At 36.0% G+C, this 25,591-nt stretch overlaps 1 protein-coding gene across 3 annotated transcripts in view; it reads left to right on the forward strand.

The window, feature by feature from the left end:
* Positions 1-25,591, forward strand: part of kif1ca (kinesin family member 1C, a) — a 67,662-nt gene that overhangs the window by 35,124 nt on the left and 6,947 nt on the right. Inside the window, exons 3-25 of one of the 3 annotated variants that reach the window (XR_001640049.1) lie at positions 2,702-2,778; positions 3,286-3,465; positions 4,615-4,680; positions 5,437-5,615; positions 6,308-6,419; positions 6,498-6,575; positions 7,359-7,424; positions 7,607-7,685; positions 8,931-9,009; positions 9,097-9,245; positions 10,451-10,611; positions 10,945-11,024; positions 13,556-13,631; positions 14,365-14,444; positions 14,561-14,655; positions 15,327-15,410; positions 15,738-15,918; positions 16,223-16,295; positions 17,204-17,302; positions 18,582-18,752; positions 19,009-19,383; positions 20,856-22,061; positions 23,095-23,096. Coding sequence is in view for 2 of the 3 variants with exons in the window: in XM_016552274.1 (XP_016407760.1) it covers positions 2,702-2,778; positions 3,286-3,465; positions 4,615-4,680; positions 5,437-5,615; positions 6,308-6,419; positions 6,498-6,575; positions 7,359-7,424; positions 7,607-7,685; positions 8,931-9,009; positions 9,097-9,245; positions 10,451-10,611; positions 10,945-11,024; positions 13,556-13,631; positions 14,365-14,444; positions 14,561-14,655; positions 15,327-15,410; positions 15,738-15,918; positions 16,223-16,295; positions 17,204-17,302; positions 18,582-18,752; positions 19,009-19,383; positions 20,856-21,752 (3,437 nt within the window). In the remaining variant the exon portion in view is untranslated. Of the gene's footprint in view, positions 1-2,701; positions 2,779-3,285; positions 3,466-4,614; positions 4,681-5,436; positions 5,616-6,307; positions 6,420-6,497; positions 6,576-7,358; positions 7,425-7,606; positions 7,686-8,930; positions 9,010-9,096; positions 9,246-10,450; positions 10,612-10,944; positions 11,025-13,555; positions 13,632-14,364; positions 14,445-14,560; positions 14,656-15,326; positions 15,411-15,737; positions 15,919-16,222; positions 16,296-17,203; positions 17,303-18,581; positions 18,753-19,008; positions 19,384-20,855; positions 22,467-23,094; positions 23,097-25,591 lie in introns of those variants that run through there. The other 2 variants (XM_016552274.1, XM_016552275.1) reach the window with 2 other exon arrangements.

A 25,591-nucleotide genomic window follows, 5' to 3' on the forward strand; every position in this document is an offset into this window, starting at 1 on the left:
TTATAATTTATATTAGCCTATTTTGTCGTCAATATTTTGTTTTAAGGAGTTAAAATGGCCCTTATCAACCTTGATTTACATATTCTATAACATTATTTTGACAGTTAAAGTTTTGGGCGGTTTTTGGGCGGGTTTTTGTGAGCTTTTGGGCTGGAAATCGTCCATCCAATCTGGCAACACTGGCGGTGTTGGCTTGAGTCTGTTGAATGGTGATTTAACGGTACGTTGTCACCTACTTGGTGAGACTCAATGCTAAGTAAATAAACATCAATGCCCTCGTCTTTTACTCTGTGAATATTAAACTGCAAAAAGATGATTTAAATATGAATGTCCTGCATGTTCATTGGATTACCAGAAATACATAACACAGAGTTTGTGAAAAAAATATTATTCATTATTATTATTGATTCATTTTAGATGTTTACATTTGGAAAAGCTGTGCTTCCAGCATAAACCTGCCCCTGTTGGTTTGGCAGTAGCTCGCTTGCCCTACACAGTTACCTTGTTTCATTTCTTAATTCAAGTTGCATATATTTTGTTCTATTTGTGTTATTCAAGTTATTTATAATAAGTGAAGTGAAGTTTACTGTTAAGTGCACTGATGTCAGACTCACTTTGAATATAAACCTGCCCTTGTTGGTTTGGCAGTAGCTTGCTTGCCCTACACAGTTACCTTGTTTAATTTCTTAATTCAAGTTATATATATTTTGTTTTATTTGTGTTATTTAAGTTATTTATAATAAATAAGTGAAGTTTACTGTTAAGTGCACTGATGTCAGACTCATTTTGAATAATAAAGTTTATTGTTAAATTGTTAAATACCCTGCCTCCACTACATAGGCCTATGTTTGTCACATCATTATAAGTGTTTGATCACCACATTTGAGTTATCATTGCAAAAAATGTGTTTATGTATATATATTCTGTTTATGTAGGCTATATACTGTATTCTATATACAGTACCAGTCAAAAGTTTGGACACACGAATGGGAAGTGTGTCCAAACCTTTGACTATACTGTAATACAGCCTACACATATAGAATATCGGCCGATATATCGGTATCGGTCTTTTTTACTCCCTAATATCGGTATCGGCATCGGCCCCCAAAAAACCCATATCGGTCGGGCTCTAAAAAATATCTTAATTTGTGTTCCGAAGATGAACGAAGGTCTAACAGGTTTGGAACGACATGAGGGTGAGTAATTAATGACAGAATTTTCATTTTTGGGTGAACTATCCCTTAAAGCGGACTCTGGTATGGTTCTCTGGTGTGCACCCGAGTTCGGAAGACAGTGTTCACATCATCCAAACGAACCAAACTTTGACGTCAATCGAACCCGGGTGTGCACCAAAAGTGCTAGTGAGAAACCACCCTTAAATTCATAAAAACATTTTTAAATTGTTGATTTTTTTTTTTGAGTCCATTGTCTGATATTTGTTCTTGTTTAAGTCATACTCAAATGCTCAGTTCATTTTGATCAATTTCTCATAAAACAAGCGTTCTTATCTGAAGTTATTTTGCTTCTCAAGTAAATGTATCATGATTTACGAATCTTTATATATTTGCACTGGAAAACAAGACAAAAGTACTGACAAAGAACATCACTGAGTTTTCATTGTGGGCAGGGTTTGGTAGGGATATCGTGTCAAAGGTCGTTCTAAAGCTACTGAAAGAAATGTGAATGGAGGGGAAGTGCTGTGGCCCTGCAGTATTTGCCGAGCTGCGATGTTTCCAATCTCATTATGATGGCTAGACAGGACTGTGTTGACATTACTTGGGAAATACTATGTCCTAAGAACAGTTTCCATTGCTCATTGAAATTTGTATTCACTTCTCATACACTTATTCGCGTTTAAGAAGCAAGGACTGCTTACTAGTAAATGTAAATACAATACAAGTATTTCTGGTCTTGGATGCTGATTGATCAGTGCAGCATTCCAGACATGCTAAATTGCAATATGAGACACCTGCATCCCTGTGCAGCATGCATATTAAGGATGTGCAAAAAATTTTTATAAATGGACTTGTCTGTGGGTTGAACCATTAGTTGACTAGTCTGTTCAGGAGACCTGTATAATTAGTCTGTATAATTAGATGCACATTTCTTTTGAATGTATGGATGCTATACACAGCCTGTACATTTATTTTGTTTAGCGCTTTTCGCAATTCAAATTGTTTCAAAGCAACTTTAGTGGAAGTCATACTGTTAAGTCTATAATGCTTTACCACAGAGCAAGTTTTAGGGCTGAGCGATACGACAATATAAAGTGATGACGCAAGTGATCCTTTGGATTTAGATCTAGCTATATTGTATTTATAGTTCTGTCTAGCGTATATACGCTTGAGAATCCAAAGTGATTATAGGATTTAGATAATAAGGCATTCAAGATTGTGCTTTATTATGAATATACTGTAGTCACGGCTATAGGGGTTGCAGGAACTTTACTGTTGTCCTGTTTCATGCGATCATTTGTCTCTTTATTTATTTTACATTTACATAATATTTAATAGAGTGAAGTATATTGTAGTATAATATTTTTTCCCCTAATTTTCTTATTAAAATGATTGTGATGTTATTATAAAACATAAATTTCATCTAGTTATTACATCTAGTTATTACATAAATACAGTTGAATTAAATGACTGTTACCAATACTGTGTGTGAAATTAATGTGCTGAATTTTGTCTATGTTTTACAGGTATTATTAATCCCAAACAACCCAAGGAAGCACCCAAGAACTTCACTTTTGACTATTCATACTGGTCACACAGCTCAGTAAGTTTCTGTCACTGAATACATCACATCCTTCAAACAAAACAAAAAAAAGAGCTTTGTCTCAATATCCAATATAAATAGGTGGGGAGAGAGTGTGAGAGGATGAAGCTGCTGCAACATTTTTAATTGTATGAACCTGTCAATAATAATGAATATTTGTATACCACTTTTAAATCAGCTTTACAGAAAGGTATACTATAACAGAAATTCATGCAACAAAAGGTCTATAAAGTCCTTATTACATCAAAAACTTGATTGAAAGCAATGCCACAATGCATTTGTCTTGTGCTGCCAGTGAGTATGACAAAGGTGACTCTGGCAAGGAACAGAAAACGCTAAAAAAAACAATAACTTTAGATGTTTATTCTTGCATGCAACTGCAAACAGTATGCAACACAATATAATCAAGGTGTAAATTTGTTAGCATTTACCAGTAATAACACTCATCTTCTTCAGACATCTGAACACAGAAAACTCCCTCAGAATTTTTTCACTCTGTATTTGCAGGAGGAAGATCCATCCTTTGCATCTCAGAGGAAGGTGTATCAGGACATTGGCGAGGAGATGCTGCTTCATGCTTTCGAGGGCTATAATGTGTGTATTTTTGCTTATGGGCAGACTGGAGCAGGGAAGTCATACACAATGATGGGAAAACAGGATCCGGGGCAGCAAGGCATCATACCACAAGTATGTTTATGCAGACAGCATGAATGAAAGCTTCCAGCAACAAGTAATTTTTTTCTGTTCTCCATTGAAATGAACAAAAGCAATGGAGTCAGTATATATTTGATGTTTAATGTTTAACTACGTAAGATTTAACTATGGATGAAAAAAAAAAAACAGAAACCATGTGACTGAAAAACATTTTAGTCGATTGCTGTACAAAGCTACATTGGGTGATGTAGTCTGAATGACAGGTCTATATTAAAGTTGCACTCAGTCATTTTTTGCTAATTTAAAATTATGTGCATAATTGAATGAACAGCATTTGAGAAATGTCTTGCCATGAGGAATCAAGTTTTTTTTTTTTTTTATCTATTCACGTATTGTACTATTCATTGTGCTAAAATATTATTGGTTTCAGACACCAGAATTTTGCTGCGCTGTAAATGAAATATTGATTGGAGTCAAAATTCAGTGGATATTTGAGACAAGATCGCACAAGTAAAGTTTGTATTTAATGAGAGCATGGATCCTTGGTGTTACAAGAGGTATAATAGTAGCATCAGGTTGATTTATGCTGATGAGCAGTCCGATTTACAGAGTTGCTATGAACTCTGTCCATATAAAGTTCAGTGGTTGATTAAAAATTGTATAAACCTTATAATAACTTATAAACCTTTAAAGACAGACCTGTTGTGAGCTACAAGGTTGTTAATCGATGACATGCACTTTTTTTGAAGCCATCAGCTTGCGTTGTTTCAGCTTATTTTAAATTATGTTTAAAATCTTCATGGGAAAAATGAATAGGATCCAAGAATCAAGGCTGCTGAAGAAGTGGACAGGGACTGTCAGGATGCTGAAAGCCCTGATTGACCAATCAGAATCAAGTATTTCAGAGAGTCATGCAATAACTATATTAGAGGTTTGTGTGCCAGTGTAATTGATTGTTCTGTGAGATCTGCATTCATTATAAACAAAATAATGTAATAAACAAAAAACATAGTCAGGTCCATTTATGAGGGAGTAGTGGGTGGTTCTTCAAAGGTACTAAAAGAATTGTAAATATTTGATTTTGAACTAATGGTTTATTCTGTGCTTGTGTTGAATTGAACTCCCTTAGTGATCTCTCACACATCTCTCTCATTGTGCATCATTGAATTTTTTTCCCCATAGATGTGTGAGGATTTGTTCAGACAGACGGCAGATAACACTGACCCTGACCTGTCCTTCTCTGTTGAGGTATGTTTGTGTGCTTCTGAGTCATTGTGTGTGTCCATTTACATAGTGTTAAAAAGAACTGTGAGAATTGTTTTGGACATTTCATTGATGCATGGCCTCATAAAGCATGTGAGTTCACATTAAAGGGGTCATATGATGTTGCTAAAAAGAACATTATTTTTTGTATTTGGTGTAATGAAATGTGTTTATGCGTACAACGACACACACAGCGTCTTCACGACATGGCGGTGGCGGCAACAACAACAATACTACAGCGAGAATAAAATTTATGCCTTCTTTCTTTGCGTGAACATTTGGGCGGCGCTATGCAAATCTTCCCACATCGTGACTGATGAAAATGTTACGCCCCTTACCATACTGTGATGATGCCCTGTCAGGCCGGAGCGATGATTCAAAAACATGAAAACCCATTATAAACGAGGCATTTGTTGCATCCAGTGGGGACATAATTATGGATTATAATGACTTGTACTGCATCGCGCCGCGTAAACATAAAACCATGTCTGTGCTACTCTACACTGCTCAAAACTCGCGTTTGAATCATCAGTGGCAAATCCTTTAAATATAAAAAACGCACTTGCAGTCTGTGAGTCAGAACAGCCGGCATTGTAGTCTACTCTCCCAGGATCAGGAAACAGTCCTCCATAAAATGTGCTGCACATATCTGAATATTTGAGTTAAAATTTAAATCGCATCATATGACCCCTTTAAACGGCAAATAAACAATTTCTGGATATAATTTTCTATGTTTTTTAGGTTTCATATATGGAGATTTACTGTGAGCGAGTTCGGGACTTGTTGAACCCAAAAAGCAGAGGGGCCTTGAGGGTCAGAGAGCACCCTATAATGGGCCCTTATGTAGAAGACCTCTCCAAAATGGCGGTTACCAACTACAGTGATATTGCAGATCTCATGGACACTGGCAACAAAGCCAGGTATTATTATACACACAAACAGGACTATGATTCAAGTTAAAATCCTGTTTGTCTGCTAAACAAATAAGCAATTAATCAGATTATATACATGCATATATGTTTTGAACAGTGGAAGAGACAAATGAAACAAAACAAAGATTTAAATATATGCTTTTCATTGTGTGCAGAACAGTTTCAAAATATAAATGTTATTAAAAGTCCAGATAAAAATATAAAACGCAGCACAGATAATGAAAAAAAAAAAATTTCTAATAAAGAAAAAAAATCACTAGCTAAGACCAGAAACGCAAGACCTTTGCATAAACGAAAATATAGGCAACAATGCTGATGAATTGCATGCATGATTTCTTACATTGCTGTGGTAGTATCAAACCTCAGTACTTAAAGTGGTGATAGTTACCTTCAAATAACCAACTGGATGTGTTATTCAGACTATAAACATGTTGACAGGTTACTGACTAACTAACTAGCTTAGTGAGATTCTCTTTAAACACTTGCTCCAATAAGACAGTAATTGACTTTAATTGCACTTGGATGCATTTTAAACTCCATTGATGTATGATTTTGAACTTATGTTATTGTTAAAATTAGTATGACAGTATTTAGATGTGTAATGTGCATTCTTTATGAAGTATGTGACAACATTTATAGTGACATTTATTTGCTTTTTGTCTGTTCTCTATTACTTTAAGGACGGTTGCTGCTACTAATATGAACGAGACCAGCAGTCGCTCACATGCTGTCTTCACCATCCTCTTCACACAGCGTCGACATGATAACATGACCAGCCTGGACACTGAGAAGGTGTGTGTCGGACATTAGAAAACACTTTTTTTTTTTTTGCTGTTCTTTACTGAGTCTGGTTTCTTGTCTTCTGTTCAGGTGAGCAAGATCAGCCTGGTTGATCTGGCAGGAAGTGAGAGAGCAGACTCATCTGGAGCCAAAGGCATGAGGCTGAAGGTCTGTCAGATGTCACATTAGTTCTGAATTAAAGGAATAGTTTACACAAAAACAAAATACTGTCATCATTTAAACACCCTCATCATTGTTGTGAAACCATTTTTCTGAAGGATGTTCATGCTGCTGTTTTTTAAACAGGACATGCACACTTAATAAAAAGTTAAAAGGAACAGCATTAACTTGCAAATAGAAATAATTTGTGACAATATAAATGCCTTTACTGTTACTTTTGATCAATTTTAAGCATCCTTGCACAATAAAAGTATTAATTTAAAAAAGAAAAATCTTATTGGCTTCAAACCTTTGGAGTGGTAGTGTATCATTCAACATTGATAATAATGATGCATTTCTTGAGCAGCAAATCAGCATATTAAAATGATTTACTGTATGTAGGATTACAAAATACACTATATTCAAATTGAAAACAGCTTATTTCAATTGTAATGATATTTTAGAATATTACTGTTTTTACTGTGTTTTATCAAATAACTGCAGAATTATTGAGCATAAGAGACGTTTTTTCAAAACAGTACAAATTTATTTTGACCAGTTGTGTGTGTGTATATATGAGTGGAAGGGAAGTTTTCTGGTGAATCATGGCTTAAATTGGAAACAAGTCATATGTAAGAGTTTTATCATGTTTTTTGGAGCTTGACATCAAGCTACTTGAATTACATTGAAAAGCTATGGACATCCTTTTAAGTAAATTATAACAACTTATTTTTGGTTGTATTAAACCTATTGAGTATTAACAGAAAGTTTAAAAGCATTGTGTTTTTTTAGGAGGGAGCCAATATTAACAAGTCTCTGACAACACTGGGTAAAGTCATCTCAGCACTGGCAGACATGGTAAGAACTTTTTATTTTTGTTCTCTTTAGTTTTTCTGACTCTCCTTTGTTTCTTACTGCTGCTTCGGTTCAGTTCTTTACCTCATTTCTCAACTTTGTCTTCGTCTCTTCACTGTCCTTTAGTGTTTTGTCTCAAATGTCAAGTTCTTTGTGAAGAGTAACAATATGTTTCCACTCCACAGCATGGCACAAAAAAGAGACGCTCTGATTTCATTCCCTACAGGGATTCTGTCCTCACGTGGCTATTGAGAGAAAATCTAGGTATGTCTTGCTGTCTAAAGGCCTATTCACAGACTGAGAGTTGAAACCATACATTCCAACACATCTGCTCACACCAGGGAGGAAAATTAGTCTGACAAGAGAGCATTTTTCATTTAGAGAGACTTTTTTCACTGAAATAAATTCATTGACCAATAAGATGCTTTTTGGGTCACGTGTTGTTAGATCCTGTCAACGCGTCAGGAATGTCCCATTAGAGGATCTGTTTAGTCTGGTATCTAAAACCAGTTCGGTCTGATGCCCAAAACCAGTCAACAAGAAGTTTCTCTGATACGCAACTAGTCATTTAAGTAACTCTTCTATCAGCCCAAGATTGACAGTAAATCTTGAGATGGAGATACTCTTGCTTTCTAACTTACCTGTGAAGACAAACACAGCTAAGCAACATAAGATTAAATGGTAACAAAAAAATAATCTAAAATGAAATGAGTAAATTTTCTGATGCATATTTTTCATGTGGGGTTTCAGTAACATACAAAGATACAGATAGCAGCTTTGTGTGTTCTGAATGTTTTAGATATAAAAATGTAAAACTTAAATAAACGTAAAACTTAAATATTTATAAAAATATAAAAAAATCAGTGTTAAGGAAATTCACGTGTATATAAAGGGATAGTTCATCTAAAATTAATATTATCTTCATTTACACTCACCCTCATGTCATTCTAAACCCATAAGACTTTCATTCATCTTTGAAATAAATGAAGATAAATTCAGTGTAACCTGAAAGATTTTTGTTCCTCCATTGAAAGTCCAAGCAACCAAAGGGTCATGTGACACTGAAGACTGGTGTAACGACGCTGAAAATTCAGCCTTGATCACAGGAATAAATTCATTTTAATAAAAAAAAAAACATTGTTTTAAGTTGTTATCGTAAATAATAATAAATTGTAATGAATGCACTGCAGCCTTTGTGAGCATTAAAAAAAAAAAAAAAAACATTTTAAAAATCTTACTGACACAAACCTTTAAACTGTAGTGTATAAGCAGGTGGCCAAAAATGAGGTCTAACTTTAAATGAGGTTAACTTTAATAATTACATAAGGGAATGTGTTGCATAGTGTACTAGTTGCAATTATTACTTAAATAAGCTTATTTTAATTTTTGTGAATAGACCTGCTGTCTGTTATTCATTTAACTTTTGGTTTTGTTTTTGTTGCAAACAAGTCTCTAACCAATTGTTGTTACTGCTCCACACAGAGTTTAATTGAGTGTTTGTGTTTGAAGGTGGAAACTCTCGCACGGCCATGATTGCTGCTCTGAGCCCAGCAGATATTAATTATGAAGAAATACTCAGTACTCTCAGGTAAAAACACACACGAGAGAACCATAGTTATTTTCTACAACACATTGTCCTGTATGCACTATATAACCAGCATGTGGCCTACTGTAGGTATGCAGACAGAGCTAAGCAGATAAAATGTAATGCTGTCATTAATGAGGATCCAAACGCACGTCTCGTCAGGGAGCTGAAAGAAGAGGTCAACAGACTCAAAGAGCTCCTCCTGTCTCAGGGACTCAGCAACCTCATCACTGCCTCAGGTAAATATACACATACACACGCAAACCTCCTAACAGCCAGGTTGCACCACAAACCCAAACCCAAAAAAAGGGTCTTAAACCTATTTTTAGAGCCTTTGAGATTTTCGCATAGACACTGTGTTAAATTCATTTTCAATGGTGATTCTCATTAAAATCGAGATATGTAATAGATGTGTAATATTATTTAAATCAGCATAAATAAAAAGCTGTACAAATGTAAAAATATACCACACTGTAAGACTTTTTAAAATGTTTTTTAAAGAAGTCTCTTATGCTCTCCAAGGCTACATTTATTCATTAAAAAATTAATATTGTGAAATATTATTGCAATTTAAAATAACTGTTTTCTGCTTGAATATATTTATATTTAATATAATGTAATTTATTCCTGTGATGAAAGCTGAATTTTCAGTTATCATTACTCCAGTCTTCAGTGTCACATGATGCTTCAGAAATCATTCTATGTTGATTTGCTGCTCAAGAAACATTTATTATTATTGTCATTGTTGAAAGCTGTTGTGCTGCTTTATATTTTTGTGTAAACCATGATACATTTTTCAGAATTCTTTGAAAAGAATTTTCAAAAGAACAGCATTTATTCAAAATTTGTGCTGTCAAATGATTAATCGCATCCAAAATAAGTTTTTGTTTACATAATATATGAGTGTGTACTATGTATATATAAATACAAACACATGCATGTACATATTTAAGAAAAATATGTTGTTTATATATTTAATATATTTATATATAATATAATAATATAAATATATATGTATGTGTGTGTATTTATATGTACATAATAAATAAACAGTACACACACATACATTATGTAAACAAAAACTTTTATTTTGGACGTGATTAATCGCGATTAATCATTTGACAGCACTATTCAAAATAGAAACCTTTTGTAAAATTATGAATGTTTTACTGTTACTTTTAATAAGTTTAATGCTTTCTTGCTGGGTTAAGTAAAAACAAAAATCTTACTTACCCAAAACTTATGAATGGTAGTATATTAGGTATTTTTTGCCTTACAGTAATGAGTACTGGGGAGGGAAATCTGATCACATGGCCACAGGATGCACAGAAGTTGACAGACATGGACTAAAAGCCACAAACTCTAAATTTGAATTTGAACTGGAGGCACACCAATTACAATAACAGCCACTTAAACAATAACTGGCACACTCATTTTCTCTCAGGGTCTGAAACAGAATGCCCGTCTTTGGGAGGAGCATCAGGTGAGCTCCATCAGCCCTTGCTCTCATATGTACAGTCTACCTCTGATGCACCAATGGAGGGTGTGACGCCCACTAGTCCCACTGCACACATCAGCAAAGAGGAGGCCGCGGAGAGACTCAAGGTACACATGATATCACATTCTCAGCAGATACTCTCTTCTCAACAACAGCCAAATGTCAGTACAGCAATGTTGGAGAAGCTACTTTCATGATAGAGTTTCTTAGTATTAAAGTAGGTAAAGGTGTTGGAATTTTAGAAGTTTTGCTAACTTCAGCTACTACTACTCTCTAAATGATACCTTTCCGAGGCATGTCAACTAACCCAATGTCAGAGTATCCAAATGCAGAGAGTGCTTCTGACTGATCAGGGGTTCTTTTGTATGTTTGGTATGTAAAATAAAGTAAAGGCAGAGAAAATATTTCTGTCTAGCATTGTCTTTCTGTGTTTCTAACAGGAAACAGAGAAGATAATTGCAGAGTTGAATGAAACATGGGAGGAAAAGCTCAGGAAAACAGATTCAATACGACAAGAGAGGTGAGAACAGGCACAACCCAGTTGTTCCCAGTGTTCAAAATGTTCACACAATTGTAAATTCATTTATGGAATAACCTTACCCTGTGAATGTTACACGTCAATCCATGGAATACAGGTCAACATTGGTTGACAGCCAGCTATCTGCTTGGTGTGTTATGGTTGGTCATCGACCAATATTAATTTTTTGATTGCCGATGCCATTATCTTGCCAGAGAGCAGGGCAGCCAATGGGAAATACAGGGTTTGAAATTAACACGCTGACTCGCCAAATGCAGGTGGAAATTGGCCTTGGCGGGTAACACGTCAACACTAGCCAATTAGGGTGGGTTATGATTCATAGATGATGTTCTGTCACTTTGCATTGCTATCAGAGCCTTTCCCTAAAAGGAGCCTTAAACATTAGTAAAACAAAACATTGACTATTTGAATGAAAGTCTGCTTTCTTGTTTTAGGGTGCATTCACACCAGGAATGTCCACTAGTTCACTTGCTTTGGTCTGGATCAAATACAATGTTGATTTTTTTTGTTTGGTGCAGTTCGCTTTCACACTGCCCTTTTTGCAAGTGAACCAGAAATTGTAAACAAAATCACACGTGTGCTAAGGTCATCCATTCATTGGACAGAAATTCTCAAGCAGGAAAAAACAGAAAGTGCAAAAACAGGCTAATCATGGAGATCTTTCTTAGTGCAATTTGTATTCTTTTACTGATTTGGTGTTATCAGCTAACGCAATATGAATAAACTTATGAGCATCATATAAGACAATGTCATACAATGTTGTAATTATGACTTGCTGAAAATAAAATCTATAGATATAAAATACTTAAAGCATATTACGATGTTAGTTTAAACATTTAACCTAGAAAAAATGTGCGCTGTTAGGCACATATTCAATCGTTTGTGCGGAGAGTGGAAGCTGAAGCGTGCTTCTGGACATCAGTGGAAAAAAATAAAACACGCCGTAATTTTTGCTCATAAAGGTAAGAATAATACATAGTTCGGAACTGTAAAGGGTCTACTTTTATTTGTGTGCACTCACAATATCAAGAAAACGTTGTGCTTTTGTAAAATAAAGAAAACACATAGATGCACTTTCTGCCGTCTCGTTCTTGAACAGGAGCACTTCACAAAAATGAACCGAAACTCAGCGAATATTTTCCTTAAATTCATGATGAATATATCTATAAAAAGCTTTAAATGACTACAAAATGAAATAATTCAAATCCAAAACAAAAACTCTTTCATTATGTAATTCGTAAAGATGCATTTATTTCTAAAGGCGCGTCCAATGAGGAGATGGCGAGTCAGAATTGTCAACTTTATCTTTGCGACACTGACTCCGAAAACATTAGTTTATTAATAAATTATTCAAATATCTCCTTACTATTTCCCCCCGACGCATTCATTGAAAACTCATAATTTGCATGCATTTTTAAGCATTGTGGCTTAAAAACAAGTGATTTAAGCTATTGAAACGCAAACAACAGCGCTATATGAGCGAGCTGTCTGTTTCTGAGCGTGATTTCTACAATTGGTTGGGTCATATTCACACCTTAAACGAACCGTACCAGAGTTGGTTGTTTGGTCCGCACCAGGGTGCGATTACTGTATTCACACCTGCCCAAAAGATCTGCACCAAGGGGGAAAACTAACTTGAGTTTGATTCAGTCGAACCAAACAAGGCAGGTGTGAATATACCCTTAGTAATTTAGTAAGTTTAAGTGAAGGCCAGAAAAGTGCTTGATTATGTTCAACAAACATGTAGAATCACGTGACGCTCATGTGAAATATTTACTGATTTTTATCTTTACTAATTGTTATTGGTTCTTAAGTAAATGTAAAAATAGCTTTTACATTGTTACCAGACTTGAGTACATGCAACCTTCTACGGACACCTTGGCAATTGGATCGCCATTGGCTAGTAATTTTTTTTTGTTTACTCGCCAGACTGTGTGTATATATATGCATGATGCATGATGGGATACACTAAGCCTCAAATACCGCTCCGGAAGTCCGCTCTTGAGTGTGTATTTAGTGTGCGTTAAGTGCACTGCGCTTTGGCTTTTTTAAGACCGATTTACTCGCAATGTGGAGGGTTGACATGTTAATAGTTCTCAATTATGAATGCTTACTTGACTTGATCTTCAATTAAACAAAATCATTTTCAAATGTGAGTAAAATACGTCATGCTTTTGAGGAACGTTTATTTTCATCATCTCTCAATCGTCATTGAATTGCATTGTATTATTGTCCTACATATGGGCCATAAAAGCCTGATGTTTAAAATATATCAACACAGACACAAATGCAAACTTGTGTATAATATATAGTTAACCAACTAATCACTTGTTGGATGACTAATTAACATATCCTGACCCATGTGCGTTACATGTCAGTCAGCTTGTCCTTGTCTAGAATGATCTGCAATATGGGCCAGACTTCATGCTGATGGTCAAAAGTCTGGCTCTGTGAGAGTAATACAGGTGTGAAACCCACACCCACACCATCTCTCTCTCTGTGTGACACATTAGGGAGGCACTGCTGGCTGAGATGGGTGTGTCTGTAAAAGAAGATGGAGGAACAGTGGGTGTCTTCTCTCCCAAAAGAGTGAGTCAAGTCTTATTTGAAGTCATATTTATTTGTATAGTGCTGTTCACAATACATGTTGTCAAAGCAACTTTACAGAAAGTGAAGGTGCGGTCGCCTTTACTGTTGTTTAGCATATTTTCACTGGCGAAATGTAGTCATTTCAATAGGAATTCACGCAATCAGGAATTTTGTGTGAGGATGAAAGATTTCCATAGGGAGATTTCGCATCAGATTTAAGTTAGTCTCGCAAATTTGACTCACTGACCAACAGGAAGCTGCTTAGTTTGAAAGTGTCTTTTGCGTCAGCTGTGCTTCATATTGTTGCACTGTTTACAATAGATAAGACACTTTTTACCCATAAAAATGTTTTGCTTAAATTTTGTTCATGTGACCGCACCTTATGATTTTTACACATAAGAATCTTTCATGCAGATTGTTTTTCCATTCCACTGCGCCACTTTTCCATTGTTTTTCTATGTAAACATGCTAGACAGATGTGTTTGACCGTTGCTCTCGTGTCTTTTGCAGCGTCTTTCACGAGGCACATTGTTCAAGTTGAAGTTCCCATTTTAAAAAACGTCTCAAGACCTTACTTTTTTTTTTCCCATTCCACTGCACGTGTCTCGCATTTTTCAAAACAAAAACGCATTCTGTGTGAATACCCAATACTCACTATCTTAGCACTTTGAGTCTTATTAAGTCTAAAATGCACCAAAACTACGTGTTTAAGCCACATGTGTTTTTTCCTCAGACGCCCCACCTGGTGAATCTGAACGAGGATCCTCTGATGTCAGAGTGTCTGATATATTACATTAAAGATGGAGTCACCCGGTAAGCAGTGAGTTACTAAAGGAGTGGTCAGTTTCTGTGTACATACTGCACTCTGTGTCTCATGGCTGTGTGTGTGTGTGTGTGTGTGCGCATGTGTGTGTGTGCATGTGTTGCAGGGTTGGTCAGGAAGATGTGGATATTCGTCTTAGCGGTCAGTTTATAAAGGAGCTGCATTGCGTCTTTTGCAGTGAAGTCAATGAGAATAATGAAGGTGAGAGCGATCACATGACATTTGTTACATTCACTGATTCACACAAAAGTGACAGTAAAGGCAGTGTTACAAAATATTTCTTTTTCAAATAAATGCTGTTCTTTTGAAAAGCATCAAAGAATCTCAAAAACAATTTATCAAAGTTTCCTAAAAAATATGAAGCAGCACAACTGTTTTCAGCATTGATAATGTTTCTTGAGCAGCACATCAGCATATTAGAATGATTTCTGAAGGATCATGTAACACTGAAGCCTGGAGTAATGATGCTGAAAATTCAGCTTTACATCACAGGAATAAATTGCATTTTTAAATATATTCAAATATAAAACAGTTCTTTTAAACTGTAATAATATTTCACAATATCTGTGTTTTTACTGTATTTTCAATCAAATAAATGCAGCTTTGGTCAGCATACGAGACTTCTTTCAAAAAGATTTTAAAAAATCTTGCCGGCCACAAACATTTGAATGTTAGTGTAGGGCTACATGTATATAAAATATTACATAAATTTCCATGTTCGAAATTTATGTCATATATGTAGACCTGTAGTTAAAAAAGTTTTAAAATTTAAAAGACAGTGTATTGCTACATCAACAAATGATATTTTCAATGTTTTCAATGCATATAATCACTTCTCAGAACCGTGTGTGTGTGTGTGTGTCTGTCTGCAGTGGTAGTGACTTTGGAGCCATTAGTTGGAGCAGAAACATATGTCAATGGAAAACGAATCACTGATGGTGTTGTGCTAAAACAAGGTGACTTTTTTCAGTTCAGTTCTACTGTTTTTATTTCCGTGTTTCAGAATGGAAAACTAGTGTATTGTTTACTGCAGTACATACTGCCTAGTCTTTTTTTAAATAAATGCTGTTATACAAGACTTAAAATGCAAATGCATTTATTTGAAAATCATCTGGATATTCTATTTCTTTGTATTCTACACAGAAAATGTTCACTCATTTCTGTGTGCTGCAGAAATAGTAGTCTTGGTAGCATGTCATTCTGAACATATCCTTATTGTCTTATCTTCAAACATACTAGTTCCTGTAAACACTTTGATTCTCCTTTGGCCTGTGATTGTGTAGGTAACCGTATAGTGATGGGGAAGAACCATGTGTTTAGGTTTAACCACCCTGAGCAGGCCCGCTTAGAGAGAGAGCGCAGTGCCACACAGGAGCAGCAGGGGGAGCCGGTGGACTGGAGCTACGCACAGAAAGAACTGCTGGAGAAACAAGGCATTGACATAAAGCAGGAGATGGAGAAGAGGTGAAAACCCATTTTAAATTAATCTTCCTCTGTGTATGGGTCTGTGCTCAGATCTGAATCTTGAAAAATGTAAAAATGTATCTGAAATGAATACTGAAATGCTGGTTTTTGGAATGAGGTTGCTGGTGATCTACCAGCCATGACCAGATTGCCCATTATAGTCTACAGGTCAGCCTCAGCAAAACCAGCTGGTAGTCCATCTGATCAACCTTCCAGATCTGCTTGGATCAGCAAGAAACCATTTTTTCCTCCAGCAGGCTTCGCCTTGCTAATGTTTTCTTTCTCTTTAAACCTTCTCTCTTAGACTGCAGGATCTGGAGAGTCAGTACCGCAAAGAGAAGGAGGAGGCCGACCAGATACTGGAACAGCAGAGACTGGTAAGAAAAGACGCTGTTTAAAAAAAAAACAGTAAGGCTCCTCACACTTTTGTCCAATTCAGGAAGTCACAAATTGATTCCAAAACAATTCCATCTAATTTTTAATTAAACTAATTACTCTTGCCAAGCAAATACAAAACACTGTTACTGCGCATGTTGTCATAACCTTGTCTATGCTCTGTTTTGTAATGCAAATTTTAGAAAACAAAAGCCAAATATTTTTTATGTATTTTTTTTTTCAACAAGGTTATGAGCATTTATGACAGTGTTATATATAATTTAGTGAAAGAAACCGGGTTCTTACGGTCATTGAAATGAATACTACATTGAGCCTTATTCCAAACTTAGGCTGTTTATCCATAAGTATAATTGTTTAAATCTCCTAATTCCAAGGTTTGGTGCCTGACGTACAAATTCTCCTGCAGAAAACATGAATGACTGGAAAAGTCATGTAAATTAATTAGTCAGAAAGTATGGAATCCCTGAGGCAAAGGAAATCTGATAGTTTGTGAAATGTAGTTCTCATTCTTGGTGTCAAAAACTTGCTTGTTTAATTAGTTTTGTAGATGGAATGGTTTAGAATTGTTTGTACAACATTGTACATTATACATTTTCTTTGTTTTAATGTAAACATTTCATAATACTGCAAAATACTTAAATTCCAGGACGTAGCTTGGCATCATGCTAACATCAAACTCTATCGTGAGTTGAGTCTCCCGTGTGCTTTGTGTTAGGAGTATTTGTTATGTGGTTTGCAGATTGCTGCCTATGTACTGTAGAGTGCTCCAAATCAGTCCGTTTAGAGCTCCCATGATAGTTAGGACGTTGTTGCCATAGAAGCTACAGCAAAGGCAGCTCACTAGGCTTTAGAACCAAGCTAATGTGTCTTTCTGTCTCTCTATGTGTAGTATGCAGACTCAGACAGCGGTGATGACTCAGATAAACGGTCCTGTGAGGAGAGCTGGAGACTCATCTCTTCTCTCAGAGAGAAATTGCCAGCCAACAAGGTCAGTCACACACACATACATCACTGCAACACCAATAGATTGATACTGAACTCCTTTGACTCACACTTATTTATGTGTTGTTGTTGTTTTTTTTTTTCTAAAGTTTTGCTAATGTGTCTGCACTTTTAGCCCAAGGTAGATATTAGTGGTCAACCAATGGTTTATTTTTTTTGCTCGACATAAAGCCAATATATAGATATCACACTATTTAATTTAAAGATAGTAAAAACATGTTTAATAGTTGCTGAAATTGAATTTATTTTACATAATATTTACTAAATTATATAATTTGAAAATGTGTAAATATGAAAAAATAATTTGAACTTGATAAAAAAAATAAATCTGTAAAATAGAGATTTAGGTGGCAACTTATTGATTCTTTAATTCCATTATAGTATTTTTCACACAAAAAATATTTTAAAAAATAAATAGACAAGGCAGCTCTAATTTTACATATAGCACACAGTGAATATGACATTAATATGAAATTAATGTCATTAATACGACACAGCAGCCCAGTTTGAAATCAAGAATTTTGTATTCAATTTACCCAGACTGAGTTCAGTTGTTTTTATGCAGTCTACAAATGCACACTTCAGAAGATATCGGAGCTGAATTCAACAATGTTTGCAAGCTTATTGAAATTAAACTTTTATTAGATATACAAAGACTTGTTTAAATGAAACGCATATTTACTGAATGCTACCAGTAGATGAGAAAGTATTCTTGTGTTTGCCTTTCTGTTACTAATAACTGAAAAGAAAATGCTATAATACTTTTTTTGTGTACCCTTTAATAACTTTGTTTACAAGTTTTGTGTAATAATTTATTAGTTGGAACTATTAAACAAAGACAGTAATATAATAAAGACTAAGAACAGGAGCTCTGTGTACTCAGGCACAGAGTTTTTCAGCGCTGTCAAAAAAAAAAGTTCAGCTTCCGACATATTGGCCAAACAGAAAAAAATGCTGGCCAATGGCGATAAATACAAAATGCTAAATATTGGCCAGTATATCAGCCTTGGCAATATATCGGTCGACCACTAGTAGACATGCACTCTAGATTGATGTCTTTGATGGTTTCATTGCATCTCGCTATAATTTTAAAAGATAATAATAATATAATCTTACTCCTTACTCCTGCAGTCTTAAAATTGATTTTAAAGAGTCATCTTGAGACGCCTGCATTCTGTTCCGTTCTTTTTCACTTCATGTAGCTGTTTCTGAGCTGTTAATTTCTGACAAGAAGTAACTCTTCTGTTCTTGCTGATTGTTTGCAGATGCAGTCTATCGTGAAAAAGTGTGGTTTGCCCAGCAGTGGGAAGAGAAGGGAGCCGCTGCGTGTTTATCAGATCCCCCAGCGCCGCCGCATACCTGCCACCCAGGAGTCCAAACACAGACTCAGCTTGGAAGAGCTTCGCACACAGGCTGTTAAAGAGATCTGCTATGAGGTGCCTCATTGTGTTCAAGAGTAACTTTAAAGCTAAAATGCGAAATACAGGCACTGATTTAATTCATGTCAGAGTAGATTTAGCCTCAAAAGAGCTGCCCACTGTCTGGCTAATGCATTTTATACACAAAAACGGCAAAAGTTGGCAAACACCAGTTTGATTGGCTAGTCACCGATCATGCAATATATTAATGTCTAGCTTGTATGAGCAGTATTTTACATTAACAGGAGTATATCTTTATATTTCTCCTCTTAAGGTGGCGCTTGGAGACTTTAGACACACGCGACAAGAGATTGAGGCCTTGGCTATTGTCAGGATGAAGGAGCTTTGCCGCACATATGGCCAAAAAGACCCTCAGGAGAGAGAAAGCTGGAAAAGTGTGGCGAAGGACGTATGTGAGACTGTGGGCATCGGAGAAGAGGAGGGAGACAGGGAGGAAAGAACAACAGCAGCTGGAGGAGGAGGGAATGAGGGAGGAAAGACAGATATGGGAGAGCTCAAAGCTCATATTGACAAGCTGACTGATATACTGCAGGAAGTCAAGTTGCAGAATAATATGAAGGATGAGGAGATCCGATCACTAAGGGATCGCATGGTGAAGATGGAGAAGATATTCCCAGTCGAAGTTCAGGTATCACTCGTATATCTAGAAACCGCCACAAATACACACTTCTCCCCAGTCCATTTACTAGCAGTTTGATGCATGTTGCAAGTTTCTAAAATATAAATGTTTATTTTGCAAGTTTATTTTTTCAAATGTAATATTTCAAGTATTTGTTTTATTACAATTATTTATTTTAATTATTCAGTTAATTGAGGTTCATTTAAGAAAAAGCTGTAAAGGTTTTTTGTTTAAGAAACCGTATAAATTTAATAATACATGACCGTTTTCCACCTTCTGATTGAAACTTCATTTTAGGTGCATTTACCTTTAGGATTTTAGTGTATACACTCAATATTATGATGGCCTGGCATCTTTGCATGGGAAATGATCATGGTCCCTTCGATCATGCTTGTGACACTGTTTTCAAAACTCAAGAATTCTTTCAAAAAGATGTAGTCTATACGATTAAACATGAATGTCACAAATATAAGTAGAGAGGATTAAAGTTAGATCTCAGTCTGACATTATGACTTACACATCAGATTTAGTTCACAAACCGCTTGTATGGCCTCAATATGGTTGTCCTTACAATAAACTATATTAAAATTTAACATTACTTTAGCGTTGACTTAACTTCAAATACTCCACACACTCAGGCTCTGGAGATCATATTTCTCGTTGTCATTGGCTCATTTGGACTCAGATATGACTAATTCAGTGAATTGTTAATTGGAGACTCCCTCTGACTGTATCACTGAATCAGCGAGTTGGCTTTTTGTTTGAATTTGCCAAACTGATTTTGTTTGATTTGTGAACTGATTCAACCGTTCCATCGAAAAAGCTGATTGGTGACTGAATCACTCTCTTTTATGAAATTACATGTTTTTTATGAAACATAATGGAGTAAAAAGTAAGATTTTATGCTTTGGAATGTAGTAAAGTAAAAGGTTCCCAATACTCTGGTAAAGTACATGTACTTGAAAATGAAGTACAGTAACAAAGTAAAAATACTGTTAACACTTTATTTTGAGGTAGTTACTTGTTATGTGTACTTACTTATACTTAATAACATAATTACAAGCAACTAACCCTTAACCATGTAGTAAGCAGGGTTATTACAGTTAACTAAAACTAATCATACGTATAAAAAAAATTGTTGAAATAAAATAAATAAATTTAATAAACTATATTGACATAAAACAACACAAACCAATAATGAGGACAAAAATACACAAAAAAAATACTAAAACATTAACTTTAAAATTAAAATCAAAACCAAAGATATTAAAATAAACTAATTCAAAAGATTAGCAAAAACTATAATAATATCTCAATGATACATAAAACTAGTAGTAAGTATGTGTGGTTAATTAATATTACTCAGTACTTATTTGTGTTATTATATTGTGACAACGTCACCTTAAAATAAAGTGTAGCCATACTATACTTTGTGTACCTTTTAAGCTATTGTAAAGATTTTCATGGTGTTTTTATTTCAGGGAGACAGTGATAACATTGGGTTGGATGGGGCCAGAGGCGACGACCCGCCAGCACAAGTCAACAGACGCGATGAGGATTCTGGGTACCGGCGGGGTCGCCATCGCTGGCAGTACCCGGACAAATACCATGACCCTAAACGTCGCAAAGGAGCCAGCAATCAGCCAAACAGTACCCTCTACCCAGCGCCTCCCTCAGGACACTCTCAGAACAACCCATTCAGTACGGCATCGCCTCGATTCTCAAATCCATCTTTCATTTCTGAAATCCCTCGCAACCCCTATGGTCCTTTCTTGCCAGGCACTGGGCGCTTCTTGCCACCTCAAGAGAGGAAGCTACAGTTCCCCTTTAAGAATAATCCCCAACACCGAGGCTTCATCTGGGGCCCGTCATCAGGGGGTGAAGGTGGAATGGACACATCCGCTCAGTCCAATACTGATATGGTTCATACTTTCCAATCATCTCCCTCACCAAGCAAGGGCCAGTGGCCAAACAATCATCACCAACAGCGGCGCAATCACGGTAACAGAGGCTACGGCAACTGGGGAAACAGGCAACGATCCAGAAACAGGGGACGGAATCCATTCGATGGATATTTAACCAACGAACAGGCCGGAAATATTGACCGTAAAGATGGTGGATTGGTCCAAGGGCAGCACAAGCAGGGTAGAGCGCGTTACACCTGGTACAATCCCAATTTTACTTCAGACCAGTCTGTTGGAGACGGATTCCAACATAATTACAACCAAAGCAGACAAGGTGTCTACAAACACCCCAACTTTCACTACCATCACCTTCAAAAACAGGACAACCCTTCAGAGATGATCCAACATGGGTCTGAAGGCAATCCCAATCCACCATCCATCCCAGATTGCAATAGCACCCCCATGGAGACCTGATTTCTTCTGTGGAGAGTATGGTCATGTACATGGGAGCCATAACACTCTGATTTTTCTTGTGTGTTCTTGGATGGGACTCCTAGAAACTTTGAACCCTCAGATATATATGGTGTTTTGGTTTGTTGTGGAAGGGTTTTGAGTGCTGCAACTGAGAACGGTTTTTAAGAGAAACTCCTTAGTTCAATAACACCATTCTGTTCGAAATAAGACAGAACATTTTATGCATCTGAATTTTAATGTACATAATTGCAGTTTCATACCTGCACCTACAGTGCTTTATGAGTGATGTTTTTATGTGCACACATATCTGTCATTCAGATGTATATATATCTATAAGTAGGTTATAAATTGAAAGGGTATGTATTTGCAAGAGAATGGAGCTCCTTTTAACGCACAGTGCACTGCAATGTTGACGTTATGGCCTGAGAAGTGTATGGCCTATGAAACTATTTAGCGATTTTTGTTGGATTTCTGATGATTTTACATTGTGCCTGCTGAAAAGCCAAAGAATTTCAATTTAGTAGCCCTCAGGCTTATAACTGCTTTGGATGCAATTTGTATAGTTGAAATTTTTCTCCTTTTTTTATCTTGCCACTCATGTTCTTTTATTCCTGCATCCTGAGGGGCATGTGTTTCATAAATTGTGTTGCTTAGGCTTAAAAAAAAGAAATGGGATACATAATCCTAAAAACATTTAAAAGGGACAAAGGGATAGTTCACACAAAAATGAAAATTACCCCATGATTTACTCAAGCCATCCTATGTGTAAATGACTTTCTTCTTTCAGACAGATACATTCTGAGTTATATTAAAAATGGTCCTGGCTCTTCCAAGCTAAAGGTCTGCATTACCGAAACTCTCCGCAGGAACCGACCAGGTTTCTTGCGACGCGGGATTAAATTTCCGAATTTTGTATTTTGACAAGACGAATAAAAATAACAAGTATGCTAGGCTACAATTTTTGTACAACCTTTCTCTCTCCGACACTTTCCTATTGTGTTGACAGCAAAATGTTAAACGAATTATATCTTGACAAGACGAATAAAAATAAGAAATAAAATTTTTGTACAACCTACATTTTTATTTTCTCTGCGACACTTTTTCCTACTGTGTTGACAGCAAAATGTTAAAGGAATTTTGTGTCTTGACAAGACGAAATAAATAACAAATACAATTTTGTGCAGACTACACTTTTATTTGTTAGCCTATCTCTTTTTTAAGTTGAAGTTAAAATGCTCCGTCATTTTTGATTGTAAATATAAGAGTAATACATAATTTAAAGGGATAGTTCACCCAAAAATGAAAATGTTATGTTTATCTGCTTACCCCCAGGGTATCCAAGATGTAGGTGACTTTGTTTCTTCAGTAGAACACAAACAAAGATTTTTAACTCGAACCGTTGCAGTCTGTCAGTTTTATAATGGAAGTGCGATACATTTGTGTAAAGACATGAAACGATCGGTCTGTGCAAGAAACTGAACAGTATTTATATCGTTTTTTTACCTCTGATGCACTGCAATGTCTGAACTGTCCTGAGCGCGTCCTAGACAGCTGGCGCGTGACGCATCTTCTTCTTCTTGCTTTACGGCGGATCGCAGACTTATAAGTGCATAACCGCCACCTATCTCTCAAATTGATCATTGACACTCTATCTACGATCTCAATTAGGGGTGTCAAAAGTCACCTACATCTTGGATGCCTTGGGGGTAAGGAGATAAACATCAAATTTTCATTTTTGGGTGAACTATCCCTTTAAGTAGCGGAAATTTAAATGTGAGATTCTGGAAATGAGATCTAAATATGTATGCATTTATATGTACGATGCATTTGTGTAAGAAGAATATCCATATTTAAAACTATATGAACTGTAATCTCTAGCTTCTGCTAACTGTCATATGCACGTTCACTAGAGTGGCGCTCCAGCGAATGACGAAACGTAAGCTCCGGTGAGAATATGCTAGTCTCGTGAGAACCAAGTTTCGTTTACAGCAAGGGAAAACCAGTCTCCTCTTGGCTTATTTCGAAATCCTCAAACGTTTTCATTACAGTACATCCATCATCTGCGCGTACAACAGTTAGTGGAAACTAGAGATTACAGTTTATAAGGTTTTAAATATGGATATTCGCATCAGGAGGTCTTTATTGTGGAGTATTTTTATAACAAATGGGCGCAGTTTTTTTGGGCTTCAAAATCTTAAACCCCATTCACTGCCATTATAAAGCTTGGAAGAGCCAGGACATTTTTGAATATAACTCCGACTGTATTCATCTGAAAGAAGAAAATCATATACACCTAGGATGGCTTGAGAGTGAGTAAATCATGGGGTCATTTTCATTTTTGGGTGAACTATCCCTAAGTGCGAATTGAAAGTGCTCTGTGACACTACCCAATCCTGCTCTGCTATAGACCCTAGTCACGGCCATATTTAAAGGGGTCATATGATGCTGCTAAAAAGAACATTATTTTGTGTATTTGGTGTAATGAAATGTGTTTATGCGGTTTAAGGTTCAAAAAACACATTATTTTCCACATACTGTACATTATTGTTTCTCCTCTATGCCCCGCCTTTCTGAAACGCGTCGATTTTTACAAAACTAATCGGTCTGAAAAGCGAGGTGTGCTCTGATTAACCAACTATCCAGTGCGTTGTGATTGGCCGAACACCTCAAGCGTGTGACGGAAATGTTACACCCCTTACCATACTGTGATGCCGCGTGGTTGACTCTTAACTTTTATAAAGAATATCTCTTTGGATTTGAGACTTTAGTCTTTGCAACTTTACAGATCTTCTTTATGCACCAAGAGCTTGTAACACTCCAAAGAGAAAGGAAAAATTAAAATCGCATCATATGACCCCTTTAATGTTTTGCAGGAATGAAAATGAGGCTGAGAGGGAAGTACAGGATCGTACTGTTTAACAGCATTCCATTAGTTCAGCTGTGACAAAACATCTTTCCAAAAGACTTTCAATACAGTTTTAGTTCTGAGTTTTGAAAGTGTCCTGATCTAGGACTTTTATACAATGCGTGTGAAGACTGTAAGTCTGTCCCTCACAGCTTCTTTGTCATTCATGTTACATTTATTATGGTGTCTGTCCTGATTAAGGTCTACTATTAGACAGTTTTTGATTGCAGAATAAATCATGATTGACAGCTGTTTAATTTTTGTGCCACATTTCGATTAATTCTAGACAATTATGACGTCTTGCTGGATTCTTGTTGTGTTGCACCTGGTTAGGATGTGCTGTTATTCCCATTTTGACCACTTGTATGGGGGGGGGAGTCTTATGGTTTGCGTTTGACCCAACCAAATATACTGAAATAAAAGTTAAATTCTCCATCTTCTTTGGAATTAGGCAGTGTTGTTTTAGTGTAGTTTTTATTCATATTTTAAAATAGTTTATATATATTTATTAGACGTTTTTAGTAATTATGTGCTTTTTCTTTTTAATTTTAATTTTATTTGTTATTTTTTATTAATATATGTGGTTCAGGTCAGGCATGTTGGCTGGCCAATCAAGCAGGGGCGTAGCCATCATTTCAGAAGTGAGGGGGACAGAAATGTATATATATAAACATTACAATATAAAATTTCTGTAATCTATATAACCTACCAGTCAACAGTTTTTGAACAGTAAGATTTTTAATGTTTTTAAGAAGTCTCTTCTGTTCACCAAGCCTGCATTTATTTGATCCAAAGTACAGCAAAAGCAGTAATGTTGTGAAATATTTTTACTATTTAAAATAACTGCTTTCTATTTGAATATATTTTAAAATGATTGCTGTGATCAAAGCTGTGTTTTCAGCATCATTACTCCAGTCTTCAGTGTCACATGATC

Source organism: Sinocyclocheilus rhinocerous, unplaced genomic scaffold (assembly GCF_001515625.1).
Source record: "Sinocyclocheilus rhinocerous isolate Xijiao unplaced genomic scaffold, SAMN03320098_v1.1 scaffold285, whole genome shotgun sequence".
NCBI lineage: Eukaryota > Metazoa > Chordata > Actinopteri > Cypriniformes > Cyprinidae > Sinocyclocheilus > Sinocyclocheilus rhinocerous.